Genomic DNA, 23,297 nt, shown 5'->3' on the forward strand with positions numbered 1-23,297 from the left:
TGGAATTTAATCTCTTTTATAAACTTTGCTTATATTTGACATAAAAAATCTAAATCTAGATCTAGCTTTCAACATTTGTCACGACTCGTTTGAACCACAATCATTTAATTTTAAAACTTTTCAGTTCGTTTTAAGTAATCAAAATCTAGTTCTAATTTTCCACGCTTGTCAACTCTAGCTATACACAAAAAAGTTGTAATTGAAACATATTATAATTTTTAACCAATGGCAACCCATTGTTCTAGCTCATAATTAAACTTAATTATTCTCTTGAATATCCTCCATAGCTTTCATTAGCTCTAGATAACATTCGCTCTGCTATATATTCCTAGGAATGCATACAAGAGACAAAGCAAACCATCGGCGGGCCCTTTTCATTCATATTTACCATAATGATGATCCTTAATGAATGAATGGGTGCCATAAATGCTTGCAAAGCTCAAACTTGGTCGGGTTGCTGGGATTTCATCAACAAATATTGCATTTTAACCTTTAACTAGATACATTGCAAAGGTCAGAATTGAGTTCATATCCGGGCTGAAAACCATTTCTCATTCAGGAATTGAAACTCTAGGCTGAGATATGAAGCCTAAAGCTTCCCCAACATTCATGATTTGATTTGATTTGATTTGCTTGTCTGTCTGTTTGTGTGTGACCGGTAAAAGGCAAAACGGCTAAACCGATCGAGCCCAAATTTTGTGTGGGACCTCAGGTGACACCATGAAAGAGTAATGGAACATCAAAATTAAAAACAAATCTTGGAAAATAGTAATCTTTTATTAAAATGCGCCAATTCGAAAAGAAAATAATTCAATATGGCTGACTTTGAGAGCAACAGTAAAAAGGTAAAAATATTTCCAGCTTAGTTGTTTACCTGAATAAGACCTTGTAGAAAGTTTTGAGACAAGAATATCCTTGAGAATGTCTTCAGTTGATCTAGGGTTACTTTCCTTACCCTGTTATACTTATCATGGGGACTCCAGTAGACATCCTGTACAAATATATTTAAATATTTACACTTTGTCCCACAGAACTTACAAATATATTTAAATATTTACACTTTGTCCCACAGAACTTACAAATATATTTATATAAGTCTGACATCTCTAACTAATTTACTAGGTTTGATAGAATGATTATAATAATTCTTCCTCTGTTGTTCTAATACAGCCTAGAAAAGTATGTATGTAAATATAACATAAAGATGGAGAAATAAATATTTGCTTTTGCATGAAAAACTTACGTTAAACAAGGATTCCTGGATGGTATCGCTCATAGCTGTTAAATGTTTAAGGATTGTTTCCATCAATCTAAAATATCAAGGTTAAAACGTGTGGGAAGCATTAACTTCTCTACAGGGAAGTTAAGGGAAGTTTATTTTACCAAGGGTGGAGATAAAAAGTTCAGTGGTTTAGTAAAATTTGTTATTTTCCCAAAAAAGTAAATTTTTTTTTATCGTCTTATGGGATGAAAATCGCAAATTTACTCTCAAATACCTCACATTGCGGTTTTTTTTTTAAAACAACTGACCCAAGGGACGTTAAGTAATTTAACCTCCCTCTGTTGGGGATACCAAAGGACGGTAATGTTGGTGAAAAGGCGGTAAAAGGTATTACCTTGGTAATTTATCCGATAGTCCTGAAACCTTGATCACCAATCCTAGTTAACATACAAGTTAAAAATGGCCAGTTTTCCATATTTTAAGCTTTTGTCAAACAATGTAAAATATTTTCTTGGGGGACGGTTGAGCAAAGCGCTCAAAATCATTCTTAGTCTAAATATATATAAAAAGAATGGGGAAAAGAAAATAGATGAACCCCAAAAATTAAAAATTTAAATAACACAATTTAAGGAAATAACTTGGTTCCCTGTTTCTGAAGCATACAAAGAAAAGTTGAGCTGGGCCAGGTCAGCGGGATACACATCTTCAACCATCAGCTGGAGGACACAGTTAGCAAGCAGATCCAGCATTATACTGTTCTCTATATATAACATTATGTTAGAACTGCAGGACACAGTTAGCTAGCAGGTCTAGCATTATACTGTTCTCTATATATAACATTATGTTAGAACTGCAGGATACAGTTAGCCAGCAGGTCTAGCATTATACTGTTCTCTATATATAACATTATGTTAGAACTGCAGGATACAGTTACCCATCAGGTCTAGCAACTGTTCTCTAGAATAAAGCGCTGCGCCAATCGTTCTTGTCATAATCTTAGCGTTTACTGCTGCAGCAGCAAAACTTTCTTTTGTTTCAAATATTACCGTTTTTTCAGCAGACTCTTCTCTTGATTCTTGATGTAATTGCCGGATTTTTGTTGTTGAAAAATCGATATTCTTTTGATGAAAAACTTTTTTAATTTATAAACATTTCCTTGGGCCATTTAAGTGAGTGACAAACAAAAAATTGGGATTTTGTTGGCGTCAAGCAAGCAGACAAGCCAAATATATTCACTTTTCAGTGGTCGGCGTTTATATCAACATAATGAAGACGACTTTTCTATTTAATTTTTTTGTTAACATGCTGTAAGTTTAAAGTAAACAAAGAGAAGCTGTTAATTGAGAGCTTATCTTTGTTTCCATGTTTATGTGCCTGTTGTATGAATCAAAATTTAAAACGAAAGTCGTCTTCATTATATTGATATATACGACTGATCAAAAATATGAATTTATGGTATAACTAACCTAGACATTGTAGCTGAAGATGAGATCTGATATGATATTGAATATATGCTCGAGGCTGAAGAAAACTTTCATCTTTCTTATAGAACAGTTCTCCTAACTCATCCTCTACCAGACGAACAGGGTACATAGATCCTTCTATATCTGCAGATCTATTTGAAACACAAATATGAGGGACAAGTTTGGTTTCACTTTATGTACAATTGTACATTGTACAAGGGTGACACATGAAAAGTGAAAGTCAGAAAATCAAAAGGTGCATAGGTTCTATGGGTTATGTCAACTCTTAAAATTAAAATACAAAAAAAGAGTTTGCTCTTACTTGGTGAATTTAGGTGAAAGTAGTTTCAGCAAATAATCTCGGTTTTTGGTTAAGAGTAAGGGGGAGGAGCAGTTCGAAACTTAGGGACACCAAATTCAGTACAAGCTGCATTTGGATCTAAAAATTAAGAAAAAGGCTGAATATTTGTATACAGCCTCCAGTCGTGGTCCTCTAACCGGATCACAAAGAAAATTAGGGATCAGAGGTTATTGACCTCCATCAAAAATCCAAATTTTGAAATGCAATGCTCCGATCAACATAAAATTATCACAAAATGCTCATAGGACAAAGAACCATAGAACCTATGCACCCAAATTTTGTTTCACCTCCTTCGTGTGTCAACCTATATTAATATATTAATGAACATGGCCAGAAAAATGTTATTTAACATTTTCGATATTCGAATACTTCAGTTTTCTAGATAGATTCCAAATTTTTTTGAATAAAAAAAAACAAAAGGGAACAGAATAGTACACAGCATTTATAACATTTAATCCATAAATTCTTTTAGAGGAACATAAGAAGGAACTGTTTATACTTGCTTATGGTTGTACTACAGTGAAAGGCGACTTTATCAATACAACGAAGACGACTTTTTTAAAAGTTTTGAATGTTATCAAGCTTTTCTCGAAATACAAGTTTACAACTAATCAAAGAGAAGCTTTTTAAACTGACAGCTTCTCTCTATTTCCATGTGTTATTAGTATCCAACCATGCTGTTTAAAATCTTGATATAATTAAAAATCAGAAGTCTTCTACACTGTATTGATATGCGACGACGACTGTATGTAAAAAGTCGTGAGTGAATTTGTGTTTCCTGATGGAAAGGTCTTCTGCAATAAAAAGATTGGGCTCTGGAAGATGAAATTCAGAGCTGTAAACGTGGTCCTAAACAGTTACTGATTAACGAGATTTTACATGTGTCTAAAAAAATGTGTTTTCGAAATCAAAACAAAAAAAGCAATATTTCAAATCTTTAAACACATATGACTTAAAACAAACTTTAAGAACACAGAAACGGAGAGGTTATAATTAATTACAGCTACATTACAGGGAAGTTAATGTTTTGTGAGCAAAATTGGTTTTGGGTAATGGGTCCCCTTGGTAAATAAAATTTTTAATTTCCCGAAAAATTGTAATACACAATCGTCCTTTAAGATGCAAATGCGTGATTTTTTTCTGAAAAACTTAGCAGCGCCACCCCATTCACACAACCTATATCTAGGTTCCGTTCATGGCTGCACTATCTCTCCTGATCTCCTCTGGAGTCCTCCAGGATGGCACTGCTATATGTCTGATACTTTGTGATTTTTATTATGTCCTTGTCTATCTTTCTTTACCATGTCATATCTCTAGCAGAGTCCTTTTTCCAGATACTGATGTACCGAAGACCTTAAGGCCTTTCCGTGTTTACTTCGTATACAAGTCTGAATCTCGTCTCTTCTCGTCCTTCTCGAAACCCCAGAGGACTGATCCGAAAGCGCACCTGTTCCTGTTGCTTGTGCGGTACCAGGTGGTACCTCTCCTTGCTGATCTCCCTGCTCCTCACCTAGACGAGACCGCGCGCCCAAACGCGCTCGGACTGAACTAGGAGGACTTACTCTAGCTGAGCAGAAACCCAAGGTGTGTATTCTTACGCAGAGCGGGTCTTTACTTTACTAATTGTTTCAAGGAACGTTATTTAACAGAACAACCCTCTATTGGTGATATCATGTCGGTAATGTTGGTCGAAACGCGGTATAATTATTTAGAACTAATTCACCCATAGCTATTAAATATTTAAGGATTGTTTCCATCAATCTAAAATATCAAGGTGTGGGAAGCGTTAACTACTTTACAAGGAGGTTAAGGGAAGTTTATTTTACCAAGGGTTCCCAAGATCAAAAGTTTAGTGGTTTTTGTTTTTGTTTCCCTGAAAATGTAGCTAAGCACAATTTTATCGTCTTTAGAGATAAAAATGCGCGATTTTTTTCGCGAAAACTTCGCAGAGCGGGTGTTTTTTTTTTACATAACTGTCCCACGGGACGTTAAATAACCTAACCTCCCTCTGTTGGGGGAATCATAGGTCAATAATGTTGGTCAAAGGCGGTAAAATAATTAAAAATTAAAAACTGAATTTGTTTTATGAGCACACATGATGTCCTAACCTTGCAGGCGAGGATCCAGGCCGAAGGAATTTCAGATTCCGAATATTTAGTGTTAAACCAAGGTTCAACTTGATCCAACTCAGATTCAGATATATCACAAGTTTTCACAAATATGTTCACACTCTCCACTACTGGAAAACATAGTGCGAATTAATGGGAGTGTCTGGCTAGACATGGTAGTTGAGCTCCAACATTTTTAAAGATTGAATTTGCGCACTTGCTGAACAAATATGCACCGTAAAAAAGTCTGAAAGTTCTCAAACAAATGCTTTACAATACTACATTCTCAGCTCAAATACCATCTCTAGCCAGACACTCCCTTTAAACCAATAATCTAACACTGCAAACTAGACAGAAGGAAAAGGTCAAATTTAAGCAATATTATTAGTACGACTTTGTGACATCGTAGCTCCTTTAATTTTGATCTTTGTTCTTCTCAATTACAAAGATGAGTTAGAATTAAAACTGATAAGATTTCAATTTACTTTGTTTCACGTGCTAAATTAACCGATCTAAATCTGAACGTCAAAAGTCAGAACCCCGGGGATTTCAATCAATTAATTAATTAATTAATTCAAGAAATTTGTTAGTCGACACAATAATGCATGTAAGAAATTGATATAGATTTCCCAAACAGGGATAAAAGATCACCAAAATTATTTTAAACAGGATTTTAACTGAAAAATTTCTTATTAATGAGTCCAATTTCCCAAAAATATTTTTTTTGGTAATTATTCACTTAAAAACTTTGTATTCATTACAAAGAAAACACCTCAAAATCTAATTTTATAATCCCAATATCTTAGCAACTGGATGGTGCAAATTAATAATATTTAAACTTTGACTGCTTGATTTTTGAAAATTTAGAATAGAATACTATAAATGAAGAAGATAATATATTTACCAAGTGCGTCTGTACACTGTTTGATGAAATCAGGATCAAATTCAAAAAGAAGATCGTCACCATCCAGGAATCTCTCAGCAGGAAAGAACTGCATATTCTCACACAAAGTTTCAACATTGTCACACGGCTGCTTTTCTTCCCTTTATTCATATTAATATACTGGTTATTAAATCCATATTGGTTCTAATAATGACATGAGTATTCTAATATAAGTAACAGTTGAATTGAATACATTACATCTACATTTTATCATGAGTTTGTTTGATTCAAAGCAACGTCAATTCAGCAGAACTGAATTGGTATAAAATAATGTAAGATATGGCGTAATAAAATTTTTAATTTTTGTTCTTTTTCAGAAATGTACAGTGTACAGTGTACAGTGTACAGTGTACAGTGTACACTGTACACGGAGTTAATCATTAAACAATTCATCTAATTAAAACTCTTGTATTGCGCAACATTTCAAATAAAGTTAGAGTCTGAACAGCGGAAAATTTCAGTTTCTGAATGAAATCTAGGTCCAGTGTCAAGTTATAGTTAGACATAGTGGACACTGGACATTCACAGGGGCGTACGAGGGGGGGCCCTGGATGTACGCCCCCCCCCCTGCGAGGGGGGGCACTCGCAGGGGGGAGGCTTATTTAATATTACATCTGGAAATTTGTTGAAAAAACCTCGGATTCTTGATTTTAGAGGGATTACTTTTAAAGCTTTTCATTATCTTTTTTTAAAAATCATTTTGTAAATTTCTTTTTTCATTTCTTCAAAGTTCACAAACCTAAGCAGTTTAATCAATCAATTGAGAGGTTAAAGCATGGTTTCCAGCAAACGATACGTTTCGCGAAATTCCGCATTTCTTCGCGAAAATGAATGAAGCGAAAAATGCGAGAACGAAGCGAAATCTTGCGAGTTATTGCAGCAAACTCCAATATTCTAATACATTTGCAACCTAAGGACTAAGGAGTGTAAACCATTGATATTTCAACTTAGAATATTTGATCTAACAGAATTTATATAAGGTCTACGCCATTAGGTTGCAAAGATATTGGAATTTTAAAATCAGAGTTTGCGACACAGACTCAGTTCCTTAACTGAACTTACTTATACATGTAGTCTAAACGTTCTATTTCTTGAATTTCCTTAAATATTCGACTGTTTGGTTCCTGGCTTNTTGTGATTGTTGTATTTATATATATTATATAACTAATAGATAACTTGTTGTTCTTGATGTATTTATATATATTATATAACTAATAGATAACTTGTTGTGATTGTTGTATTTATATATATTATATAACTAATAGATAACTTGTTGTGATTGTTGTATTTATATATAACTAATAGATAACTTGTTGTGATTGTTTTATTTATATATATTATATAACTAATAGATAACGGGCTTAACCTGAGAAATGAGAGTAGACTTCCTTTTCCTTCGTGGCCAATTATCCAGGACAAATAGTGAAGAGGTTTACTCCTGAAATATAGGAATAGTGAAGAGGTTTACTCCTGAAATATAAGAATAGTGAAGAGGTTTACTCCTGAAATATAGGAAAAGTGAAGAGGTTTACTCCTGAAATATAGGAATAGTGAAGAGGTTTACTTCTGAAATATAGGAATAGTGAAGAGGTTTACTCCTGAAATATAGGAATAGTGAAGAGGTTTACTCCTGAAATATAGGAATAGTGAAGAGGTTTACTCCTAAAATATAAGAATAGTGAGGAGGTTTACTCCTGAAATATAAGAATAGTGAAGAGGATTACTCCTGAAATATAGGAATAGTGAAGAGGTTTACTCCTCAAATATAGGAATAGCGAAGAGGTTTACTACTAAAATATAAGAATAGTGAAGAGGTTTACTTCTGAAATATAGGAATAGTGAAGAGTTTTACTCCTCAAATATAGGAATAGTGAAGAGGTTTACTCCTAAAATATAAGAATAGTGAAGAGGTTTACTCCTGAAATATAGGAAAAGTGAAGAGGTTTACTCCTGAAATATAGGAATAGTGAAGAGGTTTACTTCTGAAATATAGGAATAGTGAAGAGGTTTACTCCTGAAATCAGTGTTTCGGATCCGTATCATTTTGATGCGGATCCGGATCCGTGATGATGGATCCGGATCCTGACTCTGATACGGATCCGGATCCGAGGTAACTTTTGATACTCTGAATCGGATTTTCCCTATTAAATGTTATGCAAGGTTATAATTTATAAACTATATTTATTATATATTCCGAAATGTAACAAAAAAAATATAGACTTTTTGGAGTAATCCTTTGGACAGGCCGATCAATCACTTCTTGAAGAGATAGTCGCTGTTAGCCTTGAGCAGGAGAAGGGCGTCCAAATTTTCGTCATGTAAATAATACATTTACGAACCATTTTGATTTATTTATTCCATGGTTTTGGTTAATTTTTGGCGCTACCCGGATCCATATCAACGTTTCCTGATACGGATCCGGATCCGGATCCGACCAAATTATACGGATCCGACCGGATCCGGATCCGAAACACTGCCTGAAATAATAGAATAACTACTTCAGTCGTTGTCGTCGCATAAATCAATACAATGGAGACGACTTCCAATTTCAATTTTCATTTATAGCAAGCTTTTAAACAGAATAGATGCACATAAAAATGGAAACAAAGAAAAGCTGTTAATTAAAAAATAAATTCTCTTTAATCGCTTGTAAACTTGATATTTGAAAAAGGCGTCTTCTTTGTATTGATATAATCGCCGACCATTGTGTAAACCTACAAGATAATCCGATAGTGAACTACAATATTTATCCTATTCGTTAGCACCTATTTTATAAAGGGGTTGCCCACAATAGATGAGACTGTAAAGACGACCTGATTCTTTAACGGATTCCAAGGTTAACTTAAAGGAATATTAAAAACTAAAAGTGTATGAAAAAAATGGGGGATTAAAGTTTGGAAAAATAAGATTACGGATTGAAATTTTTTTTTTTCTTTGAATATTTTTAACAAAATATTCAAATTCTAAGTATTAGAAGTAAAAAACGATTTTTGGAAAGGCAAGAATATAAAGTGGTCAGCGTTTATATCAATACAATGAAGACGACTTTTCTATTTTTGTTCTTATTTCTAATAAGCTTTGTTTAAAAACAAGTTTACAAGTAAACAAGAGAAGCTATTAATTGAGAGGATCTCTTTGTTTCCTTTTTTATGTGAATCCATTCTGCTTGAAAACTATGTAGAAATAAAAAAATTAAATAATAAGTCGTCTTTCATTGTATTGATATATACGACGACGACTGTTTAAGTATAATAATAATAACCTGTATCTGTCTAGGGTAGAGGGTAGGGACCAGGTTAGATCTATTTGATAAATATCTTGAGTAGGTCGTATCCTAGATTGGTAATATATTCACAAACAAATTAAAATAAACTAATGTCTGTCTCAGAAAAAAGTATCCCATGTCAAAAAATATCCTTACATCACTGTAAACATTATAGCTTGTTGGATCTATGATTAAGGTTTATGAATATCCTTGTATATATAGTATCTAGGATAAAGGTTTATGAATATGCTTGTTTATCTAGTATCTAGGATTGAGGTTTATGAATATCCCTGGGTAGGTTGTATCTAGGATTAAAATTTATGAATATCCCTGTATATCTAGTATCTATGATTAAGGTTTATGAATATCCCTGTATAGCTAGTATCTAGGATTAAGGTTTATGAATATCCTTTTATATCTAGTATCTAGGATTAAGGTTTATGAATATCCCTGTATAGGTTGTGTCTAGGATTAAGGTTTATGAATATACCTGTATAGGTTGTATCTAGGATTAAGGTTTATGAATATCCTTTTATATCTAGTATCTAGGATTCAGGTTTATGAATATCCCTGTATAGCTTGTATCTAGGATTAAGGTTTATGAATATCCCTGTATAGCTTGTTGTAGTTAGGATTAAGGTTAATGGATATCCCTGTATAGGTTGTATCTATAATTAAGGTTTATGAATATTCCTGTATAGCTTGTTGTATCTAGGATTCAGGTTTATGAATACCCCTGTATAGCTTGTATCTAGGATTAAGGTTTATGAATATCCCTGTATAGCTTGTTGTATCTAGGATTAAGGTTAATGGATATCCCTGTATAGGTTGTCTCTAGGATTAAGGTTTATGAATATCCCTGTATCGCTTGTATCTAGGATTAAGGTTTATGAATATCCCTGTATCGCTTGTATCTAGGATTAAGGTTTATGAATATCCCTGTATAGCTTGTTGTATCTTGGATTAAGAAAAGGTTTATCTAGATGTTTGAATGATTCCAGCTCTAGACCATTGTTTGGTATCAAGGAATATATCTGTTCAACCCACTCCTAAATTAAAGTGATTGATCATATATTTTGAAATTAATTCCTTTTCCATTTTTCTTCGTGTACTGTGCACTGTACAGAATGCCTTTTGCATGATCTAGTCATAATCTGAAAGACCCAATGTGACGTGATGATCAGCCCGGGGTTAGATACTGTCCGGGCAACTGCATTTTTAATAGTTTTGACACTTTTCCCACATTATTAAATAATGAAAGCATTTTCATATACTTGCCGTGTGAAAACTTTGATGTTAAATAAGTTTTAAAATGTAGTAATAATAGAAAAAATGAAAAAAAAATATTCCGGATCGAATGTCGATGTAAGATCTGTGTTTGGCTACGCTCAATAATACACGTCGAGGTTTAAATAAATACTTTATTGACTAATATTTTAAACTCAATTTATCTAAATCGAAAACATATATCAAGGTGACGTGGCAGGAATATAATGTTCATCTTGCCGCGTCAGAATATCCGGCTTCAGCCTCTTCATATTGAGTCGTCTTCCGCCACANCAGGCAGAAAAATAGTAGCATTACAAACTAATTTTTACAATATAATTTTTAAAATATGATAAATAAAGCGATAATTACAAAATAGCCCTGGTCCTGCCTATTCCAAAATGTGGTCTACCTTTTTAGTGCGCTTTAAATTAACAGAAATAATATATGTAACGTCGTCTGATTACCTGTCAATTAATTCCGGGTCTTTCTGGTTATCGCTGTATATAATAATTCTCTTCGCTCATATATATATTTGTGTATTTATATATTCGTATTTATGTTAGCTATTTTTTAAACTTTATGAATATTTTCATTTTAATTTAAGGTTGTGGGCGTCATCAAATCCATACATAAAAATATATGTTAGTTATAGCTGGCCACACGGCTGGACCGAATTGTTCGAAATTTTTTTTTAAGGAATCCATGGGTACACTGGGGGTCAAAATCGATTTTTATCTTTTTCTTAATAAATTCCCCACCCATTAAAAAATACCCCGCGAAAATAGTTGTATTCCTTCTTTTAAGGGCTGTGTGCTGAGTTAATACCTGCATTGTGTCTAGAGAGTGTTGACTTTGTACTGCAAGGGTCATGTACTGTGCAGAATAGTGTCTGTCACGGAAACTGTGTAACCTTTAACAAGACAATTTCAAACCCGTTACTGTGGGTTTTATCTAATCTAAAATTGTATTAAGTATTAATTTCTGTTTGTTTGTTAGTATGTCCAATCATAGCTCGTAAACATTTGGACCGATTTGTCTCAAATTTTAATTGGGGAACTCGATAGACCCACGGGAATGTTCTTAGCTTGGTTTAAAAACTATAAATTGAGTTTGTGGACTTTAATTTAAAAATTTTGGTTTGCCGGCAAAGCTGGGTTCCCAATCTAGTTAAACTTCCAATCATATACCAGATTAAAAATCTAAAAAAAACTTGTTGGGTACTTTTTATACTTTTTACTTTATAAAATGAAAACATGGGCATACTTTTGAGTTTTGATAAACAAATCTATAAGAAAAAAGAAAAGAGAATACTGGCAAATTCAAGTGCTATTTAAAATTTATTTAATTATCGAAACCACGAAACCCTGCTTCAAATCAGACTTTTTGTTCGAAAAAAAACGGTCAACCAATTATGAAGCCTCACCACAAAACTGAAGTGATTCTTACAAATGTCAAATTAGTTTTGTGTTACGAGTACTTTATATTAATTAATAAATTATCTGATGTTACAATTAATTAATAAAATTTGAATTTTGGATATTCTAAATTAACAATTAAATATTAAAAGAAATTAGAGTAGAAAATAAAAATAACCTTTTGCTCATTTCTGCATCGGTCATTCCCTCCGGAGAGAGAGATTTAGTATTCCCCCACATAAACTTAGACATGGGATGTCCCTCAGCGATCCCTCCATAGATCTGCGCAATCCTTATTTGAAATAAAAATTAAGACGGATGTCATATTGGTCATATTGGTCAAAACATTGTTAATTAAATATTTTTCTTTCTGAAAAAGGGGTGGGAGGATTTTTACAGAACGCATCCCCCCCCCCCTAGAACCAATCAAATCAAATCAAATCAAATCACATCAAACCAAACTAAACCAAACCAAACCAAACAGGAGAATGCTTTTAGCCAACATTGTTTAAAAATTAAACTTACTTCCTCCTCATCATCGAGTTCTCCTTTAGCAGCTGTTTCTTCTTTTGCAGCAAGAAGAGCTTCCTCCTCGTCAAGTTTATCTGGAAGAAATTAAAGAAATAAATTTCGTTTCCAAAAAAAATGGATCCGGATCCAGGTCATGAACATGTGTTTCAGATTTACTGATTTTTTGAACAGAAGAAGAATTTACGAATTATTTTTCGTACTTTTTAAAAGTAAAAAAGTTTTTCAATTATTTTTATGCATCAACTTGATGAACCAATTAGAGATAAGGACATTTTCGATAATCTCCCTTTTTTTCAACAATTCAGATTTAGTTTTGAGAAAAAAGATTTTTTTTTGCTGTTTTTAAGTTTTTATTTCGGATATTTTTGCGGATCCGGATCCAGGAAGTTAAAATGTTGCGGATCCAACGGATCCGTATCCTAAGCACGGGTTTCCAATAATTCAATTAAGTTCATTTTGAGACCTACCTAAGGGATAAGTGCAGTCGGATATAAGAAGAACTGTTAAGCCATTCTTAAGCCTATAAATAATTTTTGTAAATTTTCATGAGAGCGTTTTTGCGACAATTTATCAAATATCAGGAGTGTACACTGTACATTTTATTGAAAATTATCCCCCGCCCCCCCGAAGATATTTAGGTCTGCACGAAGCACAAAAAACTTTTTCTTTTAAATTTCCACAGATCTTCGAAAATGAAATTCTTGTTTCTTTAAGTTTTTTTTTAACATATTTTCTTTTTCTTAAAAATAAACATCGTTGCCAAATATAAGATTAATATATTCTAAATAACTACCGGATAGCTCTATACTCCTTCTTGTCAGTTGAAGCTTTCTCAGGAGTTTGTAGAACAGTTGCTGTTCTCATCAGTTCAGGGACTGGACTAAATATTAATACCATTAAATTATATATTAAATTATTTCAGGGAATTGACTGAACACACAAACATTGCTTAATTTCAGGGATTTGGGCTCAAAATATAAGATTAGAAATTAGAATCTTAATGGAGCACTTTTAGAACTTTCAAGTGACCCTCCATTAGAAAGGGGCATACCCGATTCACACCGGTTATTAAACCTTTATCTGATAACTCGTTGTTTTTCTAGATCATAAATGTTAAATGTTAAACTTTTTATTCAATGATTAAGTGCAACATGTCACATTTAAAGAGAAGCAAGTGCAACAATTGAGTAAATTTGAAATGGGTAGGTTCTACTTTCGTAGTTGTCCATAGAAGGCTCCTTCTTCATCAGTGCAGCCTAAAGACGGGTTACTGCAATACATATACAGTTCTATTTTGAATTAAGAATCAGGTAAATTATGGATCCAATGAACCAGGCAAAAAAATCCTCCCCAAAAACGTTCATTAAACAATCAGGCAAAAGTACCTAAAATGATCATCCTAGGATAGTAAGGAAAGGAAACAGTTCAGGTCGAGACCAAAATTAAATGTTTGAAGAAAATTAAAAAAATTAAATATTGAGAAAAATTAAAAAAAGTAAAAAAAAGTTTTTAAAAATTGTTTAAGTAAAAAACTGGAAGTGTCATTCATTTTAAAGAGTACCGTTGTGAATCTATAAATGGAGAATAAATTAAAATTACTTCTTCACTCTACAGTCCCATTATGGCCCACAGTTCTATTAATGGGGACCAGGGCCACTTCAAGTTACCGTTAAAGGTCCTTCAAGAAACGATTTGATAGCAAATGAGAAGTCCATAAAGTTATCTCAAAAAAGTTAAGAAGTTGTAAGAAAAAACACATTTTTCAAAGTTTTGCAGAAATTCAGTGTTAAGATCCATTTAATTTTAATGCGGATCCGGATTCTGGAAAAAAATGGATCCCGGATCCGGGAAATTAATATTTTTAAAAGTCTACAGATTTTTGTATACAAAGAAATTTTAAAACTTATTTCTCTCTTTTTTTGCTCATTTTTATGCTAAAACTTTATGACTCATTCAGTGATTAAGACATTTTTAATAGTCTCTCTTTAATCAACAGTTCAGATCTGGGTTTTGAGGCCAAAGTTTTTTTTACAGTTTTGGTTGATATTCTGCCCCTGTGATCCAGGAAGCCAAAATGTTGCGGATTCTAGGCACTGACGAAATTAATAAATCACCTGAACTGAAAATCATTGGTTATAGAAAACGGGGCAGGATTTGGTTTTACTTTCTTAGCTCCAGGCCCAGGTGCAGCTCGGACTTTCGTTCTTTTAGGCATTGTAGAGCCTGAGAAGATACGGGTCAGATCTTGGTTTATGTCACTAGTATACAAGGTTCGAATCCACACACTAAACAATTTTTTCATGCATTCTTTTTCTGAAATGAATAAAAATTAGAATTTTCGTTTCTTTTTCCGTTCAACGGTCTGATAGTCTCCCTCCTGGTTTGCAAGACTTGACATGAGAGCTTTCGTCCTGCCTCGTCTCTCCTCGTCCAACTCTCTGCGCTCCTTGTCCTTCTGGTTGGCAAGGAAGGCAACGTCCTTCCTAATCTCCTTCCTGGCTCCCTTCTTCTCCTGCTTGACCTTGTGTCTGAGCTTCTGTTCCTCCAACAAAGTTTTATCTCCTGTTCTCTTCTTCTCAAAAGGTTTAAAATCTTCCTCAATATTCGGCTCCATCATTCTCAGCATTTTAACCTGCTTCGCTGGTCTCACAACAGCGCCCTGCTTGCCTGGTAGATTCTGGATCAATTCCAGAATTTCGTCAAATTTTTCGCGGGTTTCTGAAGGATAATGTTCCCTCATTATATGACCTAGTAGTGTAGACAGTGATCCGAAAATTTCTGAAGCAGCTGGAATATCACGATATAGATGAAGAAGTTTGATTGTTATCCGATTTGCACTGTGAACGCAAGAAACTTTGAACTTGGTATCCATTTCTCTAACAGATGTGATCTCACATATCTTAAGTTTATCCACAGGTCCAGAGTAGGGGGTTTCCAGTAGAAGGAGAGCCCCTCCCTTGCATGGGGGGACTGGTCTTGGAGCAGGATTTTTACTACACACATGATAAATACCAGAGAGAAAATTTACGAGCTCAGGAATAAACCGTTTTGAGAGCATGACACATTCTGTGAGTGTGCTGGCTAGAAAGAGTCCTCCGGCAAAGGTTGGCCTATCCAGCGGCCGAGCTGTAGATAGTATAGAGGACATAAAGGTCAAGACTGGAGTTACAACCGGATGTCGGAAATCACTGGCCGGAAACAAAATGATGGCCAGCTTTAAGAAAATTAAAGTTTCCAATCCTGGGATTGATTTTCTGGTTTGCGAATCGAAATCCCTGAACTTTTCAGCCACTACTTCCTGAACAGCTTTGGCAGCCTGGAGCTGGAACATGCTGGTCAACTGGAACAGGAACGGAATTGTCACCTCAATAGCTTTTAGTCCTATTTTCTCCAGATTATAATCCCCGCTGGACTCCTCATCGAATGCTGCTGCACAATCCTGGATAAATTGAAGTAGGAGAGGGAAAAATGCTGCAAGTTTATCCTTATTTCCCTCACCGAGGCTTGGATGGTTACATTTTAGAATTCTTTCCAGAACTAGTTTAATTTCATCTACACTGCGTCCTGTAATGTGAGAATTAAACTCTTCGTAAGTTGAGGGAACAGTGAATGAGTAGGGGAGTTCAGCACTAGCTTTCTTTATCATGTCCTTAATCTCAGCATCAAGTCTATCTTTCTCATTCTCATCAATCTCCTTGTCTTCTTCCTCAAGGTCGGAGTATTTGTCCTCATCTTCATCCTCCTCCTCACCTTCATCACTGTCCTCCTCGTCTTCTTCCTCTTCCCCATCACTCTCATCTTCTGCTTCTTCCTCCTCTTCATCACTTCCTTCGTCCCCCTCTTCAGCACCCTCTTCCCCTGATAGCAGTTGCTTTAACAATTTTCTTTTCTCTTTTTTACTCATTTTATTTTTTTTCTTCACTTCCCCATCATTCATGTCTTCGACATTTATTGAAGATTTGGAGGATACATTTTCCTTTTCTCCTCTCATTCTTTTCAATCTGTCTTGCTCTAGTTTGTCCAGTTTTTCCTTCTCTTCTTTAATAACCTCGTCCTCTGTCTTTAATCTATCTGTTCCTCTAGCCTCCTTCTTCTCGTATGTGAGCTGGCGAACCAACATGTCGTATGGATCATAGTCGGCGTTTACCTTCTCCTCAACCTCATCCCGTCGACGAATCATCGATGAACTTCGAACTGATCCAAACAGCTGTTTCCAGTTGTCGTCCAATTCATTCGTCTTTTCCTCTGTCTCCTCGTCCAGCTTCCGCTTATCTGCTTTTCTTTTCTTGCTTTCTTTTATCAATGTTTCGATCCATTCCTTCCTCGTGTTTCCTCTCCCCTCCTTAAATTCGTCATCAGTTTTTGTCATGAAACCACCAAAATGTGCCTCTTCAACAAACTTGGCATTGAGTCGTTCTTCCTCCTCCGCATCGTCGTCGCTGTATGGATTGTCGAACTTGTCGATCTCTTCTACTTTAGTTCCGCCGTGTGTTAGATCGTATTCGTCTCCAAGATTAAATATTGACTGTTTACCGGACCCCCGAAGCCTTTCAGCTGTGTATCTAAAACAAATAAAAATAAGACTTTTATTTGACAAGTTAAAAACGCTCATAAAGTCTAACAGGGGTCATCAAGATACATTTTGTTTTTATAAAAACAATTTAAACATTCAAGTAATTAATTTCCACATAAAAAAAAACAGTTATAATACTGTGAGAACCAGAAAACGATAATTAATCGTATTTGATGATGTTAAAATATTTATAATAGACACTTATTAATTCACTTAGATAAATTGGTCTGTTTACACCGTATAATTTCATGTTGATTGGACTATTCAAAATCATAACTTAAGTCAAAAGGTCGTCTTCTTATTTCAGAGTTTGTTGGTTATTACTGTATGCAAAACATCGATCTACCCTGGAACTTGCTTCAAAAATGTTTCAAGAGTTCTTTCAAACATTTTATCAGTAAGTTTAACTATTAACCTCTTTTATTTTTAAAATTAGTTAAAATATTTAGTTGGCTGATTTTGAAAAAAGATGTTTAAACACATCTGATGATTAGCCGTGTCTGATAACATGGAGGTTAGAAATTATTTATTTATTTCCCAAACGATGTTGACGGGAAATCTGAGGGAATAATATTTACTTTTTTACCGCCGTTTTACTAACATTACCGAAGACCTATAATTCCCCCAACAGAGGGAGATTAAGTTACATAACGTCCCTATGGACTGACTATAAGAAATATAACCACCCGCTCTGATAACGATATAAAGAGCTAAAATTTGTTTCAAACTTATTTTGAAATTAGCCAACAAAAAAAATCTTATCGCTTTTAAACCCCAAATCTGAAATGTTGAAAAAAGAAAAATTTTCAAAAATGTCCATATTTCTGAATGGTTCATCAAGCTTTACAAAAAAAATACCGAAAAAAGGAGAAAATTTGAAAATTTTTCTTTTGTTCATCATATCTGCTAGGGTTAAAGACATGTCCAATGTTCATGACCTGGAACCGGATCCATTTATTCCAGTGCGGATCCAGGATAAATGGATCCTAAGCACTGATCGAAGGTACCTGGCAATCATCTTGTCCTCTGCAGACAGATTATTGTCCTTCTCCCCAATCCTCTTGTCTAGGAACATGTTACTCTTGTTCTTCATCTTGTATTCTTGTAACAAAGTTTCTTTTCTCTAGGCATAAATATTGTTTAAATACTGTAGACGTAATTTCACAGTGATCCTCCATTTATAGAGTGGCAGGTCAGATTCACGACGGTAATCTTAAAACCCTTTGCATAAATGATAAATAAGATATCCTTATTCTTAAGCTGAAAAAATGATTTAATTTCAACTGAATGAGACTACTTGCGGATTCGCACTGCAGAGACACTACAGAAAATTGAAGTCATCACCTTAATAAGTAGTAAAACGAAACTATCTTACAGATCATCTCTCAGATTTAGATTTAAAGGGTATCGTTGTGAATCTAACATTCCCCTTTCAGCAAATCGCGAAGGTCAACAGCCCGGAAATAATAATTCTAAGGCAAATAGAGCTAACAATTTTCGTGATGTGCTTAATCTCTAACATCACCAGAAAAGTATATTTTTAGCGAAAAAAAAAGATCGTAAGAAGTAAAAGTTGTTTGACACAATCTTCAGTTTCCACACAAGTTTTGCAGGATCATTTTTGAATATTAAACCCTTGACCGATAATATTTACAAACAGGCGTAAATATTTTCTTGAAAAATCACCCCTCCCACTCCAAAGTATGGATACGCGGAGCGGAATTTTGTTTGGGGATTAATTCGCTGAATTTGGGAAATTAAATAATTCAAAGGGAAAAAAATTGTTGGGTAAAATGTATACAAGGATGAAAAAATTTGCCTTTTGATGAGCATTTCTGTTTGCATATTGAATATTAATCCAGTTCACGCGTTGCATTAATTCATTAAAACCTTGGTTTGGACCGTCCACAAAAAAGGATTTCTAACCCTTAATTTACGACAAAGCAACCAACGAAAAATTTCTGGTTTGAGACAACTCTAGTGATCCCACATAACTTACCACTTGGATAGCTTTAGCTCTAGCTACGCCAGGTTTACCAATATCATTCTTAGTTTTCCGTCCCAGAACCTTCTGCTTCGTTCTAACAGTTCGAATATCAAAAGGATTTAATTTGACAATTCCACCCTTCTTTGCGGCAATTGCTTCTGCCATTCCTTTTTTGTTCTTCTTCGTTTTGGCCATTTTAACTCTGAAAGAATAAACATGAAAGCGGGGAAATTAGAACAAAAAATTTAGCTTTTATTCGAAACTTTAAAGACACCACTTTTTGTTTTGATCTTCTTCCCAGGAGTGGTTCTTTCAGTTTCTTCTGCTTTCCTCTTTTTCTTTCCGGAGTTGTCAATTTTAGCCGGGGCTTTCTTCCCAGGAGAAATTCTTTCTACGTCGGACAATCTCTTTCTTTTTTCTCCAGCTTTCTTCGTTACCGACGATTTAGCTGGAGACGTTGCCTCCGCGGACTTCTCCGAAGAAGTTGTTTCAGAATCATCAGATTTGGGTTTCTGTTCCTCTGTCGTTAGTGGAACAGATTCGGAAGATTCTGTTGTCTTCTTTTTCTTCAGTTTCTTCTTACGGCCACCCTCGTACTTCTCTTCATCAAAGTATTCAACAGAGTGGACAATTTTCCTCAAATCCTGCTTAACTAGATCCTGCAAGTTGGTCGGAATCTTTGGAGGTTTTGGGAATATCTCTTCTCCTTCCTCGTTCTTCTTATCAATGTCTGCAAATTTGATATTTTCGTACAAAGAGTCTGTTGTCTTAGTTGTGTCATCCGTAGCGGCGGTATCGTTAGTGTATGTAGTATCATTATCCGACTCATACTCCTCATCCTCATTTACATCTTCTTCCATTTCTTGACTCCTCCCTTCAGTAATTTTCCAGTTCTTTTTGATAATTTCTCCAGGAAATCGGTAGGACTGGTCCAATCTTTTAACCTATTTCGAAAAAAATAGCATTTATACTTTTAAAACAGAAACAATCAATACCATTGGAAACTTGAATTTGTTTAAGAAAGGTTCTTAAAAATGAACGAAAGTTCTTAAGATGACTCGGGCAGTAGAATTCGAGCATGCAAACATTCATTAACGTTTATTAGATACAGGGTTACCAACAAAAGATGAGACTGTAAAGACGGCCTGAAACTTTTTAAATATGATGATTACAAAGTTAAATATTTTCTTCTGCCATAAATGTAGTCGTTAAATGGCTTACTTCTTGATTTGACAAGGAACTAAGAAATGTATTATAACCCGAACCTGTAAGTTCTCTCGATGTATTTCGTTTTGACCCTTTCTAGTACAGTTGGAATATAATCATCTGGAGTTTCCACCAGTTCAACACGTACGACACCTCGCAGAACCTGAATATATAAAATATAATCATCTGGAGTTTCCACCAGTTCAACACGTACGACACCTCGTAGAACCTGAATATATAAATGGTTTTTTTGTATGTCCGATTGTAACTCAGGAACCCTTTGACCGATTTGCCTTAAATTTTGCCTAGTTTTGAGTTTCTTAGTTGAGTGGGTCCACTTCACTTTAATAGGAAAAAAAAGAGATAAAATCGCAATTTACGACCAAGCGCAGTAAAACTACGGAGTAACTTTAAGTACCATGGGCAATGCTGGGTTTTCAAGCTAGTATATGCTAGTATATATTATATATATAAGAGATAAAATCTTCATTTACAACCAAGCGCAGTAAAACTACGGAGTAACTTTAAGTACCATGGGCAATGCTGGGTTTTCAAGCTAGTATATGCTAGTATATTATATATTTATATATAGCATATATACTAAACATGACTTATAAAGGGTTACCCACAAAGGATGAGACTGCTAAGACGACTTTAAGATATGATGATCCCTGGGTTAAATGTTTTTTGTCTTTTAATGGCTTCTTTAATGATTTGGCAAATAGAAAAAACAAGTTTAACGTTGCACGGCTTTATGAAAATAAAGAAACAGCCAATGTATACATTCTGTGTACAGTACAGTACTGAGTAAGTCGTCTTTGAAGTCTCATTGGTTGTGGGTAACCCTGTAGTTTAAATTTTTTTCCCTTTAAAATTTCAAAAATGATCTTTAAAAACAAAAAATAAGGGATCTGCTACATAGAAAAGTGATTTTCAACACGAATATCATAATCAATACAAATTTTGAATGACTACTAAGTACTAGTGGTTATATGAAATTATTTTTACACAATTTCACGTCTTATAAAATCATAATTAACTACGCAGTGCAAAAAAACGACAAAAAAAAGAAACAACTAAAGACACATCACCAATTAGAATTTGTACCTTCTCTTCATCAGTTTCTCCTCCAGTAGCAGGAACAATACCAGGACAATCTATTAGGTATATTTTCCTCATGAGAGTTATATACTGCCATACTTTAGTCTCACCAGCAATAGGAGCTGTCTTACATACTTTCTTATTCCTAGATGGACAACATTTTAGGTATTTTCCCTTAGGCGACTTCCCATGTGAAAACTTCTCAAGGTAATGTTAGGTCGTCTTAGGCTGCAATGGGGACCGAGCGCTGCTGCTAGGATGGACTAGTAGGCCAAGCGCTGCGGCTAAGACGAACTTTGGAAGTTGATGCTTGGGAAATTGCACATTTGGGATGTTGACACTTAATACTCTTGAGAAGTTGCTGCTTGGGAAAAAGCCTATTGAAAGTACCTTACATCGATATTAACAATAAGGTAATAAATCTCTATAAATCTAATCACGTGAAATGTGGATAGATGAATGATCAAATATCAAAACCTACAAGTAAAAAGCAAAAAAAGCAAGATTAATTTCGATTAAACTACTGTTTCTGGTGGTTTTAAAGGTAAGTTAGTAAGATAGGTTAAAACTTGATCGGGATAAAGTAAAACTCTTAAAACTGTAAACCAAGAAGACGACTGATGGTCATGATTTTAAATAGCACAACATAAAACACTGCAAGCGTGCAATGAATAGATAAGAGATAATTAAGAAATAATTCAAAGGAATGATTGGTTTAAAATACAAAACTTTCGGCCATTTTAATTTTTGAATCAAGTTTACAATACCTGAGCGCATTGATAACGCTGGATTTCCCTGTGTTAGGATATCCTATAAACCCAACAGATATCTGTTTCGAGGACTGATGAAGCTTCCCCAACTGACGCAGTAGGTTGATCAAAGCTCCCTTTCCGAATGGATGATTCATCGACGCATGGAAAGCTATCGTAGGAAACTCCTGCGTTAAAAAAACAAAACGTTATCAAAATATAAAATAACAGGATCACCATTATTAAAGGAACTGTAAGCGTAATTTCAAGTGACCCTCCATGCAAAGAGAGCAATGCAAGTAACAAGTAACATAACGGTACTATTGATACCCCAGGACTGTTCATTGAGTAGAGAGATCTTTCTGTTTAAATATATTCACACCGGCTTAAATTCCTCGCAATAAGACTGTACGCTGTGTACAGCCTGAACTCAAACAGCTGATCTGCTACTTCATACTTGCTTAACTCGAAAATAGACCGTTTGACGTTAACAGGTTTTCAGACATACAAAAGATTTATTTTATGCCACTTTTAGAACGTAACTATTGACTTCTATGTAACCCAATTTACCTGAGATAGAAGTGCAAACCACTTCTGTGTGACCCAATTTACCTTAGATAGAAGTGCAACCCACTTCTGTGTGACCCAATTTACCTGTGATAGACGTGCAACCCACTTTTGTGTAACCCAATTTACCTGTGGTAGAAGTGCAACCCACTTCTGTGTAACCCAATTTACCTGTGATAGAAGTACAACCCACTTCTGTGTAACCCAATTTACCTGTGGTAGAAGTGCAACCTACTTCTATTTAACCCAATTTACCTGAGATAGAAGTGCAACCCACTTTTGTGTAACCCAATTTACCTGTGATAGAAGTGCAACCCACTTCTGTGTAATCAAATTTACCTGAGATAGAAGTGCAACCCACCTCTGTGTAACCCAATTTACCTGTAATAGAAGTGCAACCCACTTCTGTGTAATCCAATTTACCTGTGATAGAAGTGCAACCCACTTCTATGTAACCCAATTTACCTGTGGTAGAAGTGCAACCCACTTCTATTTAACCCAATTTACCTGTGGTAGAAGTGCAACCCACTTCTGTGT

At 34.7% G+C, this 23,297-nt stretch overlaps 3 protein-coding genes across 3 annotated transcripts; all 3 read right to left on the reverse strand.

The window, feature by feature from the left end:
- Positions 1–1,087: 1,087 nt before the first annotated feature.
- LOC111718116 (nardilysin) lies at positions 1,088–14,899 on the reverse strand. The gene is made up of 18 exons (XM_023493623.1): positions 14,692–14,899; positions 13,371–13,457; positions 13,045–13,097; positions 12,519–12,651; positions 12,225–12,338; positions 11,457–11,541; positions 10,302–10,411; positions 9,360–9,431; positions 7,455–7,535; positions 7,160–7,225; positions 6,059–6,198; positions 5,155–5,285; positions 3,825–3,895; positions 2,689–2,837; positions 1,869–1,982; positions 1,617–1,659; positions 1,244–1,310; positions 1,088–1,171 (listed from the first exon to the last, which is right to left on the reverse strand). Exons 1-18 carry the CDS (start codon positions 14,877–14,879, stop codon positions 1,088–1,090), a joined length of 1,788 nt encoding a protein of 595 aa, XP_023349391.1. The 5' UTR covers positions 14,880–14,899.
- LOC111718115 (nucleolar protein 14) lies at positions 14,886–19,338 on the reverse strand. The gene is made up of 3 exons (XM_023493621.1): positions 19,150–19,338; positions 18,158–18,273; positions 14,886–17,139 (listed from the first exon to the last, which is right to left on the reverse strand). The coding sequence occupies exons 1-3, from the start codon at positions 19,330–19,332 to the stop codon at positions 14,907–14,909; spliced, it is 2,532 nt and encodes an 843-aa protein (XP_023349389.1). The 5' UTR covers positions 19,333–19,338; the 3' UTR covers positions 14,886–14,906.
- On the reverse strand, positions 19,339–22,973 carry LOC111718117 (nucleolar GTP-binding protein 2; the record flags this gene model as incomplete). Its single annotated transcript, XM_023493624.1, has 5 exons — positions 19,339–20,081; positions 20,403–20,506; positions 21,451–21,589; positions 22,212–22,381; positions 22,890–22,973. Coding segments are annotated over 5 exons (597 nt in total), but the record flags the coding sequence as incomplete, so codon positions are not given.
- Between the last annotated feature and the right edge of the window lie 324 nt (positions 22,974–23,297).

Source organism: Eurytemora carolleeae, unplaced genomic scaffold, assembly GCF_000591075.1.
Source record: "Eurytemora carolleeae unplaced genomic scaffold, Eaff_2.0 scaffold1801, whole genome shotgun sequence".
Classification (NCBI taxonomy): Eukaryota; Metazoa; Arthropoda; class Copepoda; order Calanoida; family Temoridae; genus Eurytemora; species Eurytemora carolleeae.

Bases quoted from the DNA above. Each gene is read 5' to 3' on its own strand.
- LOC111718116 (XM_023493623.1), bottom strand. From the start codon at position 14,879: ATGAAAAAATTGTTTAGTGTGTGGATTCGAACCTTGTATACTAGTGAC. The intron at 12,652-13,044 runs GTAGGTCTCAAA...AATTTCTTCCAG, and splicing joins CGACTGCACTTATCCCTTAG to ATAAACTTGACGAGGAGGAA. The intron at 9,432-10,301 runs GGATATTCATAA...TTACCAATCTAG, and splicing joins AGATACAACAAGCTATACAG to GATACGACCTACTCAAGATA.
- LOC111718115 (XM_023493621.1), bottom strand. From the start codon at position 19,332: ATGGCCAAAACGAAGAAGAACAAAAAAGGAATGGCAGAAGCAATTGCC. The intron at 18,274-19,149 runs GTAAGTTATGTG...ATTTATGCCTAG, and splicing joins GAGCTAAAGCTATCCAAGTG to AGAAAAGAAACTTTGTTACA. The intron at 17,140-18,157 runs GTACCTTCGATC...TATTTGTTTTAG, and splicing joins GAGGACAAGATGATTGCCAG to ATACACAGCTGAAAGGCTTC.